Source organism: Daphnia magna, linkage group LG9 (assembly GCF_020631705.1).
Source record: "Daphnia magna isolate NIES linkage group LG9, ASM2063170v1.1, whole genome shotgun sequence".
Lineage (NCBI taxonomy): Eukaryota > Metazoa > Arthropoda > Branchiopoda > Diplostraca > Daphniidae > Daphnia > Daphnia magna.
Genome location: NC_059190.1, coordinates 4,173,726 through 4,185,679, shown reverse-complemented (window position 1 = coordinate 4,185,679; position 11,954 = coordinate 4,173,726). Strand labels below are relative to the sequence as shown.

The 11,954-nt window shown below is 39.0% G+C and overlaps 3 protein-coding genes across 4 annotated transcripts; 2 read left to right on the top strand and 1 right to left on the bottom strand.

Annotated features, from left to right (window-relative positions):
• Window positions 1-435: 435 nt before the first annotated feature.
• LOC123476019 (immunoglobulin-binding protein 1-like) lies at window positions 436-1,705 on the top strand. The gene is given in 4 exon segments (XM_045179370.1): window positions 436-593; window positions 662-1,229; window positions 1,232-1,379; window positions 1,448-1,705. Coding segments are annotated over 4 exon segments (1,047 nt in total). The 5' UTR covers window positions 436-479; the 3' UTR covers window positions 1,665-1,705.
• On the bottom strand, window positions 1,702-4,966 carry LOC123476018 (disks large-associated protein 4-like). The gene is made up of 8 exons (XM_045179367.1): window positions 4,238-4,966; window positions 3,298-4,067; window positions 3,023-3,230; window positions 2,638-2,966; window positions 2,364-2,570; window positions 2,254-2,299; window positions 2,004-2,188; window positions 1,702-1,936 (listed from the first exon to the last, which is right to left on the bottom strand). The coding sequence occupies exons 1-3, from the start codon at window positions 4,740-4,742 to the stop codon at window positions 3,054-3,056; spliced, it is 1,452 nt and encodes a 483-aa protein (XP_045035302.1). The 5' UTR covers window positions 4,743-4,966; the 3' UTR covers window positions 1,702-1,936; window positions 2,004-2,188; window positions 2,254-2,299; window positions 2,364-2,570; window positions 2,638-2,966; window positions 3,023-3,053.
• Window positions 4,967-5,715: 749 nt separating this feature from the next.
• Window positions 5,716-11,795, top strand: LOC116930722 (protein bicaudal C homolog 1). Of its 2 annotated transcripts, XM_032938122.2 has the most exons (18): window positions 5,716-5,984; window positions 6,051-6,229; window positions 6,485-6,660; window positions 7,113-7,162; window positions 7,558-7,627; window positions 7,959-8,038; window positions 8,108-8,323; window positions 8,389-8,631; window positions 8,695-8,913; window positions 8,976-9,141; window positions 9,201-9,317; window positions 9,377-9,709; window positions 9,821-9,934; window positions 10,005-10,121; window positions 10,204-10,349; window positions 10,405-10,585; window positions 10,647-10,766; window positions 10,838-11,795. In XM_032938122.2, exons 3-18 carry the CDS (start codon window positions 6,495-6,497, stop codon window positions 10,918-10,920), a joined length of 2,421 nt encoding a protein of 806 aa, XP_032794013.1. In that variant the 5' UTR covers window positions 5,716-5,984; window positions 6,051-6,229; window positions 6,485-6,494; the 3' UTR covers window positions 10,921-11,795. The 2 variants fall into 2 exon arrangements, with proteins under 2 accessions (XP_032794013.1, XP_032794014.1); XM_032938123.2 differs by having other exon boundaries at window positions 5,716-6,229; window positions 10,008-10,121.
• Window positions 11,796-11,954: the final 159 nt, after the last annotated feature.

Here is an 11,954-nt window from a genome sequence, read left to right as displayed (position 1 = left end):
AAATACACAAAATATTAAATTGGTACATTTTTTTCTATTAACCTTTTCTACATTAGTGAAAGTACATATCAAGTCTGGTATTAAACTGTCTGTAACAGCTAACAGTGTTACTGCTAGTATGATTCCTTTGTAGCTTTGTGTAGTTAGGATGATGGGTTTTTGGTAGCACCTTTTGTCAAAGTGGTTAGCCTTTTTTTATATAAGAGGTATAGAAGCTGTAAAGATTTTGATATCATGGTAATTAACACTGTCATTACTGCCCTAATTCCTGATTGTCGAGGAGCGGCAGAAGTAAAATAAGACATAGGATGTGTTAAACTGTGTTGCAATTGTAAGTGTGTACCTACAACGGAATCATTAATCAAATAAAAAATGAAAAGCCACTCAATGCCATCTACCAGGGGCTGGCGAAACGAGAGAACGAGTTTCATAACACCAACACTACGTTGCGCTACGTCATAATAACAAAAAATTCAGAAATGGCAGATCTAGACGAGGGATCTGAAACAGTTTCAGCATTATTTGACAAAGGATTGAAAATATACTATTCATTATGTGATACCATGGATCCGTCAAACAGCCCTGAATACCAGGTTTGTAGATACATTTTATTTTGGTATTTTTTCATTCTTCAAATGCCATGAACTTGTATGTTTGACAGACAAAGGTTAAAATGTGCATTCACATATTGGAAGATGCAACGCGACTTGTTAGCGCCCTAGGACTTTTCAGTAACAACGAAAATGTCGAAGAAGTTGCAACTAATGACCTGAAATTCTTCTTGTTACCGGTGCTTCTTGGGGACCTAAATCTAAAGCTTAATTCAGATGATCGACTGAATATTCTTAATGTCGCTGAAGTTTATTTTCAAGACTTTCTTCAGAGATGCAAAGATTATTCTGTTACTGGGCTAGACATCCCAGACAGAGATGAACTTGTGAAATTTGAAGAGCCACCAAGGCATCCTGGCCCAATGGGGTTTGAAGAAATGGCACGACAAAGAGAAGAAAAGATCAGGAAATTCAGGGAAGCAAAAGACTTGGAATCAAAACTAGTTGAATTGAAAAGGGCGCTTGAAAATCCTAGTTCTGATGAATCCACAACGCGTGATTACTACATTCTCCTGATGAAAAAGTTCATTTTCTCAACAATTGAAGAACTGAAATCTATATCGCAGGAAAAGCCTATTGTTGAGCACCTGATGAAAATCAGAAAAGAAGGTCCTGATGCCAAAAACTACCACCATATGTTAGTAAGCCCCTGAAACCCATCATCATCACAAGGGATGCCATGCAGAAGGCAGTTTATGGATTAGGATATCCTAGCATTCCCGCAATGACAGTGGAAGAGCTTGTTGATCAGCGAATGAAGGAGGGTTGGTACGTAAGATAAAATCGATTTAAACTATTAGAAGTATTTTTGTAAAACGTATTTAAATGAAACTTAGGTATGGAAAGTTAGCTGGATCATCCGGCAATGCGCGCTCCCTGCTAGATGAAGCGAAAAACACAGAAATGGCTGCTTTACAGGCAGAGAAAGAAGAATTTGAGAAAGAGAGAAAGGCAGAACGGGATGAAGAAGAACAGCTTGCTCGTGCTCGCCAATTTGACGACTGGAAAGATGACCATCGAAGAGGCTACGGAAATCGGCATAATATGGGTTGAATCTCGTTTTCGGAGAACAAATAAATACCAATTTTGCTTGTGTTCAGCATTTATATTGTTGGGAAAAGATATAATATGACACGCTCTATAACTGAAATATTCTTTACAAGAGAAAACTATGAAAAATTATTAAACGAAACGTAAGACGTGTTTACAACGAAACTAAGTTGAAGCTTGTTCCGATGGCATTGTTGGGAATCTACCAATGTCATTGTTATTCTCTTCCTTACTTGATGAAACGTTGTCGGCATTTTCGGGTGACTTTTCTATGTCTTAGGTACAAAAAGAAAGAATTCATGAGTAATGCAAAAAAGGACAAAGTATTATTTCAAAACTTACTTTCCTTCTGTAATTTAGTATACTGGGAACAGGATGACCGTAATTGATACGGGGACATTGTCTCATCTTGCCCAAATCTCACTGGCGACTGACTTACGCGGCCACTGCGAGTTTTAACTTGTTTAATAGTTGGAGAAAATAGTTTGGGACTATTGCAAAATCGGCTGGATGTTGGCATTTTCCACCTGCGAAAACAATAAAGATCTCTTCTGCTCTTAAAACTTGGGATAGCAACAACGTGATTCTTTACCGCTCCTCTGACGAACTTGGTAACCATGGTTGATCCAGCACACATTCTATTTTGATAAAGCCCAAAATATAATCGACTCTTGTGATTTAAAAATACTTAAAGGCAATTACCGGTTGAGCGACTACGTTGCCGAGGACTATCCGTTTCATGTGGAGATGGAAAAAATCCACCGTTAATTTCTGACTTATGCTTCTTCCTGTCCGTTCGTAGCACTTTGACGCACTTTGGAGTCTCTATTTTGTCGTTATTTGGGGTGGAATTTTGTGGAAGTAGAACAACTGAAGAACTTGGAAGGCTGGATTCATCTACCTTGCAACCTATTTAAATAAATCTAAAAGTTACCACGTCAACATACTTGCCTCATGAAAGAAAACGGTGCGATACCAGAAGTGTGACTGCGCAACCGAGATATGTTTGATTGATGAGGTGATGAAAAAAATCCGAAAAGCGTAGCTAACTTATGCTTTTTCTTCCCTCGTAGTAGATAGTTGTGATGTACAGTCTCTGGTTCGTCGTTATTCGGAGTACAGCCTTCTACATTGGTTGACAAAAGGACTTGGTGGCAACTGTAAGGTTGTTGCAATGTGTCATCTTCTCCCTCGCTTTGTTTCAACTGTGAACAATCATCCGCTTCAACGTTCAGACGAGGAAGAACAATCACCGGCGATGGCTGATGATCCAGGAAAGCGACCGGATTGTCTATCACAGATGTTCTACAACACAAACGTTTAGGTTCAAAGCTACGTAAAAACCAAATAAACCGCCTTACATTGATTCCATTTGTTTCTTTCTTAGCAATGCTATATGGGATCGAATTCCAGAAGACTTAATTTCAGATTCACCTGCATCTTTTTTCTTTTCAGTTCTACTTGTAGGGTTTCTTTTTTCCTGAAAAGATATTCAATATTTTCCTGGCTCTTCCAACCGGCTTTACGTCGAGAATCTAATTGGGAAAATTTATTTTCAACATCCGTAACCTGAAACGCACAACGTGTAAGTAAGTCTTTCACAGACGAGGAATGTTATCACTTTAAATAGCGATACCTGAAGGGAAATCATCTCCCAAAAACCTTCCAAGTCAGTTTTTGTGATTGTCTTTTCGGCAGTGTTCTTCTCAAATTGAAGTATCAATGTGGAATACTGATGAAATCTTTCACGCTGAAGCTGTTGTGTCTGTCCTATGACCGTGAGAATGGATCCAACGTCATCTTGTGGTACACCATCCTCTTCTTTAAGGACGCCACTCCACAGATTACACAATCCATCCAGGTGAGCTTTCTTTTGATCCATTTGGGCTCTTAACTGCAGTGCTATTTCTATCTTCTCGGGTGATTCGCCGACTTCGGGCAGTGTCACAGACCCTATTTCGTCGGTCGAATCGTTCTTGCTGTCGTGATCATTCATAACTGCATGAACTACCGCTGTAACAGTGAATTGCTCCTGTTGTTCTTCCACTGTGATACTGCAGTTAACAACATTTGTTTCAATGGGACATTTTACTACAGCCTGATCTTCATTGCTATGACGGATGCTCTGATCGTCAAATGGTTTTGATTCTGGGTCGGAATCCTCTTCTTCGCTCTCCAGATGGGTGACGTCTTCACGGAAAAACGCAGCTTGCGGAGCTGACGATTCTTGAGGCGACAGCAAACTGTTAAACGGCTTCTGTACAGAAGTTCTTCGATCGACTGTGATCCAAGGATTTGGTTTGAAAATAGAGGGGAAATTCTGTTTAAAAGGTTTGGCATAACTTCCATTTTGGACATCAGTTCCCTGTGCTAATGTTACAGAGGATTGTTCAGGTATTTTTATTCCTAACAAGCCCAAGAAAAAAAAAAAATAATAAAAATAAAATAAATAAATAAAATAAATAAAATAGCTGAATAAATGAAAAAAAAAAATAAATGAAAAAATAAATTCCACCAAAAGAAATTTACTTGAAACATGGAATAAATGTCCCAATGAACCACATGGTCTACTCTACCTGCTGGAGGGACAAATCCTTTACACTGAGGGCATGCATCTTTTCCTGAAGATGTCTTGGTCACAGCTGCTGCTGAATGGATTTTGCTTGAAACTTGTGTTGATGTTGCCCATTGGGTTGCTGATGACTTAATAGGTTGCTTTGTTGATAAGATTTTCTTGGGTGGATTCTTTACTTGTGGAACTGCTTGGAGGAGATGACTATCATTGTGACGAATTCTTCCAGGAACTATGAAAGGTGGTTTCTTCAAGGACCCCCTGGGTAAATTATTTGACTCTTGTATTTGGATGCATGGCTTCTGAATTTCCTTTAAAGTTGCCTTTGAATGTGAAACAGTTTTTGACTGAAAATACAGTTTGAACTTATTTGCCATAGAAAAACAAGATGCTAAATTCTTTTCTTGACGCTCCTTCCACCTTGCGAAACCAACAGCCTTGCGTTCTTCACCACGTTTTGGTGTACATCGAAAAAAGTGATCAGTACGAGCCTTTCGAGATTCTGCCATGTCTTTAGTTGTATCAGGTATAAATGAAACCTTTGCTTTGTACGAGAAAGTGTACAATAAGAATATCTACAAGACAAAGGTTAGAAAAGAAGCCACATCACTAGTTGGATATCAGAAAACTGTGTGGAACACTGAAAATTGAAACTATATTTTGAACTGCAATCAGGGTGCATTTCATTTTATCAAATATTTCACCGGCGTTGCCGATTTTTCATGTTCGCTCATTACAGGCTTGTCTTGTCTCTTGTACTCTTGCTGACTATTATTTATCTATTTATGCCTTCCGAAACAAATGAAATATTCCCATTTTCTGAGTTTTGCCATACTTGTGTTCACCTGACAAAACCCCAAAAATACGAATTGGTAATTTTCTCAGTTCCTTACAAGGTATATTACGATTAAAATTAAATCAACGTTTTTACGTAAATGCTAATGAACGCTACTAATCTAGAAATACACCAGTACACCATCACCATGCAAATAAACTATAGGCGACATAAAGCCGACAAAGCATCTGTGGCTTGTAAATCAAGAGTTGACAACTGGACATGGAAATTATCTTAATGACCTAGACGTTAGATCTTAACGCATGGAAAAGCGTAAAAAACTATGGCATTGCCTAAAGGTAAGTATTATTAGGGTATTTAACCGACGTACTCAATGATACCTATTGTGCAACGAAGAAGGAGTGCGAAAAATTTGGAAAGAGGAAAGGGAGGGAGCTGTGTCCAGTTGAAGATTCGTCACTTGTTTTTTTTTTTTTTTTTTTTTTTTGCTTTTTATCTTTTTCCTTAAATAAGGGTGGAGATTAGAAGAAAGAAATTGCGCGCGCTCGATTGGCTCTCTACCTCTTCACTGTCATAATCGGTAATGTTGTATGGGTAAAATGTTGGGTATGGGGATGTTGGGTCATAGGTAGCCGTCACCTGGCGGCGGTATTAGTCATTTTGAGGTAAACTTTGGTTTGCTTCGCTGAAATCGTCCACAAGTGTTTCACTTTCTTTAGGGCGCCCCGTTGGGAGAGTCACCTAGCACACGCACGCACCACATCAAAGAGTTGGCCAAATTTCAGTGACAAATCTTCACGTTTACTCAACACTTCGTCACTCTTCTTCGAGCCGAGACGTATCGTGGGGGTTGAAACTTTTTCAGTAGAATCGATTTTGGTTTTCTTTTTTTGTTAGCCCAATTCTATCTTGGCCTTAGCAACACTAGCTCTCTCTTACCACCTTTCGATCGCCAGTAATAAAGAATTCTTTAATTTTGCAAGAGGCTTTCTCAATCGATTTTAAAACTGATCTATGCTAGGCCATCTTTTTTCAAAAGTAACTTGGAACCATTCGTTTCATCGCATATCTTCTCATCTCGCCCTTTAAATCGTGATTAATTGCTGCTGAAAAACAAATCGAAAGAAATCTTTTAAAATCTACCTGCTCTAATCAAAAAGTTTTTATGTCGACAGTGTGAAATCTCAAAAGTGAAACAAGGTAAGAACTAATCAGTTGCAATGTTTTTTTTTTTTCTACGCCTAGCATAGGCTGATGTGCGTACGTAGACCGCCATCTTTATTGCTCATACAGTGTTAATCCTTTTGTCGAGACCTTGAACTAATCAGTGTAATTACATCACAATTCAGTCAATGACTTCAGTTTGATTGCTAGTCTTAGAACCTTTGAGCGTGAGATTAGTGTATTTGTCAACTCGAATCAGTGCACTCATCTCCAATCGGTTTGTGTTTACAGGATAGAGACGATGGAACACGTAATGGATTTAGCTTCGGAAATTTCGGAAAGTTCTTCGTTGGTGTCGGAGGATATGCGAACTCTAGACGGTAGCGTCGACGGTGAACCCCGCGCCGATGGACTGTACGAAGAACGCTTTCGTGTTGATCGACGCAAATTGGAATCAATGCTTTTAGGTGAGGTTGTCAATCAGTGTAGATGGCTTAGTTTCTGTCATTTACTGGAAAAAATTTTCGACGTTTTTGCATGGCTTTTGCCCAGTTTTGCCATAGGGAACAAGTAAAAAATCTCAAGGGATGCCTCTCCCTGGTATTCTTTTTATCCGTTTTTAAATATTTGGTCGTCCATAAAGCCTGTTAGCCCGTAGGGCTGATTTGCCTCGTCATGGGGCTAACATCCGCAAAGGACTTCATCTATTTTCTTTAAGCTTTAATAGAAGAATGATTGCCTCGGTCATTCGCTGGTTCACTTCAACAACTTGACCCTTAGTAATCTGGGAACCAGCCTTTTTCCCCCTCATTACTAGAAAAACGTGACTGATGTTAGGTTATTAATTGACTACTAGTTATATGAATTTTGATCTGCTGCGATCAACAATAGACATTAATTTTTATCTTATTGTTTACAGTACCTGCTGAGGGTGGAAGTGAAGCAGCTGCTGAACGTTTTTTCCTCAGGGTAAGAGTTGTGTGTGGATATGAAGTGTCGTTTCTCGCAATGTGCATTTTTGTAAAGTAATGTTGGGATTACAGACGACTGTTGAATTCTTGAACAGTCGGAAAATGGACACTTGTCTCGTGTCTTTGAGTCTCCTGAGTATTGAAGATATGGAAAGGGTAGCTGAAGGGGGAGAGAACCTGGTTTTAGCCAGTTTTTTATTGGTGGAAGTTATTAAGGGGATGGAGTTGCGTTTCTCGATTTTTCGCTTTCTTTCGTTGAAACGGATAATTTTCTACTCACTTGATTCGGATTGATCATAAGCGACAGTCATTCTGGATAGCTAAAGTTTATGTTTCAACCTGTATGACAAATTGTTTTGTTTGTTTTTAACTGATTGTTTTTGACGTGTGTAGGTTATGCAAGAAACAAGCACTGTAATTATGTGGCCAGAGAAATTGAAAGTTGGTTCCAAATCAAAACGAGGTTAGTGCAAAGTTTTTCTATTTAATCATACTGGTTTTTCTATTTAGTTAAGTTTAATTATTAGATTGTTAATTGAAAAGTGAATTGAATTAGATGTCGGGAGTGGTTAAATATCGATAGAATAAGCATTATGACATTACTTGTAAGCTATTAGACGAACTGGGATTTCGTGCCCTCTAGTTCAGTTACCACAGCTTTTTAAAACTTTATTTATTTATTTCAGCTAACTTTGACAGCCAACATTCTATTTCTTGTGTTTAATTACATTGTTATGGTTTCTTTCTTGTTTTATTTAAGTAAAATTGAAATGTTTCTTCATCAATTTATCCAGATCCGCATGTGCGTGTGGCTGGAGAGCCTGAATCAGTTCGCGCTGCTAAAGAACGCATTATGGCCGTGCTTGATACAAGGGTACATTGGGTTCTATTACCCCAGAAGGAATTTTAACGTATCAAATTGTGCATTTCTTTTATTTTCCAGCAAAGCAATAGAGTGACTCTAAAAATGGAAGTGAGCTATACTGACCATTCTCATATTATTGGACGTGGAGGTAACACCATTAGCCGCGTCATGGAGGAGACACGTTGTCATGTCCATTTCCCTGATTCGAATCGCACCAATCAAACGGAAAAGAGCAACTTGGTTACTGTCGCTGGAGAACTGGCTGGCGTTGAGAAAGCTAGGGCTCGCGTCCGGGTAATAATACGCATTATTTGACGTCGTTATAAGCTAAAATTTCATGGAAATTGTATGTATTATAGGATTTGATGCCGTTGGTGGTGATGTTCGAATTACCCATCACAGGTTGCTTTCAGGCTTTTCCTGATGTGGAATCGCCATTTATCCAAAACTTACAGTCGCGTTACTGTGTACAAGTTTCCTTTCGTGCCCGTTCCCGTGGACCTCGTCCAGGTGTAGTCGTAATCAAAGGAAGTGAGTCGGACGTTGCTCCACTCAAGGAAGCTGTTAAAATTCTCGTAGACTATTTTTGTGGAACTTTAGCCGTAAGTTACGATGACACCTACGTACTTTCCTGATTCACGGTCTAATTTATTTCATCTTCATAGAATCAAGTTCAAGTTTGCATGACACTTGAGATTTCACCCCAGCACCATGCAGTTGTCCAAGGTGGCAACAAAATGAATTTGCAACACATACGTACCGTCACTGGGACAACTATTATGTTTCCTGATCTCACAGATCCGCACATTCCGCCTCTCCGTAAAAATACTATTTCAATTCGAGGTTCATTGGACAGTGTACTCCAGGCGCGTTTGATGCTAATGGTAAAATTGTTGCTATAATTGACGTTTGTTGTACGCTGACTGACAATTTTGTTTGCCAAAAGGGATCCCTTCCTCTCATGTTAACATTTGATCTCCGTGAAGAAGCCGAGCCCGATCCGTTGACCGTATCAAAACTGGTCGAAAAGTACGATGTCATAATTTCGATCAAGCCCAAACCTAAGCTTTCTGTTAAATCGGTTAACATTCGTGGTTATGAGCGAAATGCTGGTATTGTCATTAAATTTAGTTCAGTTTGTCCTTAGATTTTAAGGCGTTCTTTTGTCTAGGTAATATTTACGAAGCTCGTCGCATGATTTTGGGATGTTCCGATGGCGATGAAAAAGTGGCAGCTTCGATTCCATCAGCATACATCGTTACTTCAACCGATCCTTCATTCAGCTTCCGTACGTGCTTAAAGTTTGATACATTTTTCTATTTTAACCAAAAATTCATCGTGTTCCAGGCCATACGGTGATTTCATTGTCTACCCCAACAATTTACTCCGTATACCATCAAGGCGGATTTGGCGGTTATTCATCGCCAACATCTCCGACGTCCGCATGTTCATCGACGTCGCCATTTGGTTATCATCATAACCTACAACCAATGGCTTTGACCAATAACTGCTTCCCTCAAGCCTTCCCTACCCGACCGCCGCAAGCGTATGGAATTGTCCCCGGAATTCATCCGACTGCTCAATTTCAGCACCGTAACACGCTTTCGGCGAAAAATCTGCAAGCCTTCAATGCCTATCAGACTCATTTGTACCCTGACATGTACACTGACTTCCGTCAAGGTAACTTTGGACTCAGTTCAAACTTGGCACACGTATTTTATTTCTTCCTTTTGTTTTATTTTATTTATTTATTCATTTCTTTTGTTTTATTTATTTATTTTTGTTAAATAGGCCCCGGATCGAAATCAAGCAGTGGGGTATCTAGCCCTACTTTTCCGTCTGGTTCTATTAGTCCCTGTGATTTCCCTTTCGGTCATCAAAATACTATGCTGCATGATTTTACTGGCAAGTTATTTTATTTGATTCACCTATATGATCTTCCATCTATTGTAAACTCTCAAATTCGATCGTAAAGCAGAACTTCAAAATCGTATGGCATCCCAGATGAACGATGGGCTAGCCAACTGGGAACGCGACCGTCGCGTGACCTCTTGTCCTGATTATGAAGAAAAGCAACTTCTAGCCTTAAATGGTAAATTCTTCATTAAGCTTTCCAAACTTTTTTGGGACAAATGTTGCTAAGTTTGCCATTAACTTGTTTCTTTTTCATAAAGCCATGAGACAAACTCCTAATCCGTCTCAAGCTCGGGTGCCCACCCCGACCTGGGCTGGTTATGGCTTCAGCAAATCTTCACGCCAGACGTCGTCATCCGACAAGGGATTATTTTGCGATACGCCAGATTCAACTACTTCTGTTAAAGTATTGTCGATTATTTCATATTATTTTATTAGGTTTTTATCACGTTATATGACAGAATGAGACTCATCAGCGCCGTAGTCCGTGGGATGACCCAATTTCTTCGGTTAAAAATGGACCTGACTTTGGCTTCAGTAGCAACTTGATTGATTCTGTCTCGTCTCTACCCAAGCCAAGCGTTGTCGCTGCCAAGGACCTTTCGACTCTGCTACATTCCATGGGACTCACAAAATATATCGGTAAGCGTGCACATCTTTTGCTTATTTGAGGGTAGAAGTCAGTTGATAACGTGTTGGATAGAACTCTTCGTTGAACATGAAATCGACTTGGAATTGTTTAAAACTCTGACGGAGAATGAACTTCGTGACCTTGGCATTCACGCCTTTGGTGTTCGCAGACGAATGCTGCTCACTATTGCTGGTAAGAAAACTTTTCACTTATCTCATTGGTCTGTTTGTTTAGAACGATAATGAATGTTTGTCTAAACATAGAGCTGAATAAAAAGACTGTATTTTCTGGAAGTGCGGCCCCGGGAGCAGAGCGCCGCGCTGCCGTAGCATCTAAGGATGTTTAAATTTATTGCAAGTTGAAACTTTTCAGATTGTTTGAATTAAAGCCTTATTTTTCTTAGCAGCGGAATCTCTTCCTTCCACTATCTTTCCGATTATTTATTGCTAATAACGGTTTGCATCTTTGAATTTTTTTTCAATCGATATAAGTAAGCATAACGTGTCACGCACATCCTATCTTTTGATATTTGATAATTCCATTTTGTTTGCCATTTCCTCTTATCTTTCCCACTATTCTTCACACTGCTCTTGGTGTGGCTTATACATATATTGAAACTCTTTGATAATATCCTCACACTCTTAATCACAAAAAAAAAAAAAATAATCACAAACGAAAAGAAGAAAAAAAAAGCATTCATAAGTGCACGTGTTTGGCTCTACTATGACGACTTTTTCACTCCACTCTAAACTTGAATACCTTGATCTTTGTGAACTCTCACCTTCAGCATTTTTCGCGCTCATATTATACTCCAAGTCGTTTTCTATTCAACTTAACCCTCCGAATCCCTGAAAATACTTCGAAAAGACCAAAAGAATCCTTGACTTCTTTTTTTCTGCTTTCCTTTTTTACACATTTGAGCTGTGGTAAACACTCAATTTCGCACAACTCTTTAAACTAAGCAAAAAGGATTGATTGTAACCTTGTGTGCTATAAAAAAGTCGATGGATGATGTATTTTGTCACCTGCCACCCATTTTTTGAACTATTATTGCTATTACCTCATTTTTTGCATGTTGTCTTGTTGATTGGCGCCGTGACTGGTAGCATGTTGTGGCCTTCTTTTTCTCACATGTTGATTTATTTCTACTTTGTACACTTAGTGCTCTCTTTTCCTCATAATTTTTTGCAAGGTAAAAAAAATACAAGCAGTTAAAGCATATACAATAGACTAATATCAATTTGGCATACGGATGTCCATTTTGCAAAGCATTTATATTGGGCTTTCGGGCAGTTGATTCGTTTACATCATCGCCCACTTGTAGGTTTAGACAATGTTGGATATTGCTTGATAAAATGGTCTCGTGCTATCTTAAGAGTC

What these genes read in the sequence shown, in the direction of transcription:
- LOC123476018 (XM_045179367.1), bottom strand. Translation starts at nt 4,742, where the DNA reads ATGGCAGAATCTCGAAAGGCTCGTACTGATCACTTTTTTCGATGTACA. An exon ending in AGGATTTGTCCCTCCAGCAG is followed by an intron (nt 4,068 to 4,237) that starts GTAGAGTAGACC and finishes TGGGCTTGTTAG; the next exon opens with GAATAAAAATACCTGAACAA. An exon ending in GGGAGATGATTTCCCTTCAG is followed by an intron (nt 3,231 to 3,297) that starts GTATCGCTATTT and finishes TGTGCGTTTCAG; the next exon opens with GTTACGGATGTTGAAAATAA.
- LOC116930722 (XM_032938122.2), top strand. Translation starts at nt 6,495, where the DNA reads ATGGAACACGTAATGGATTTAGCTTCGGAAATTTCGGAAAGTTCTTCG. An exon ending in TGGTTCCAAATCAAAACGAG is followed by an intron (nt 7,628 to 7,958) that starts GTTAGTGCAAAG and finishes CAATTTATCCAG; the next exon opens with ATCCGCATGTGCGTGTGGCT. An exon ending in TATGCTGCATGATTTTACTG is followed by an intron (nt 9,935 to 10,004) that starts GCAAGTTATTTT and finishes TCGATCGTAAAG; the next exon opens with CAGAACTTCAAAATCGTATG.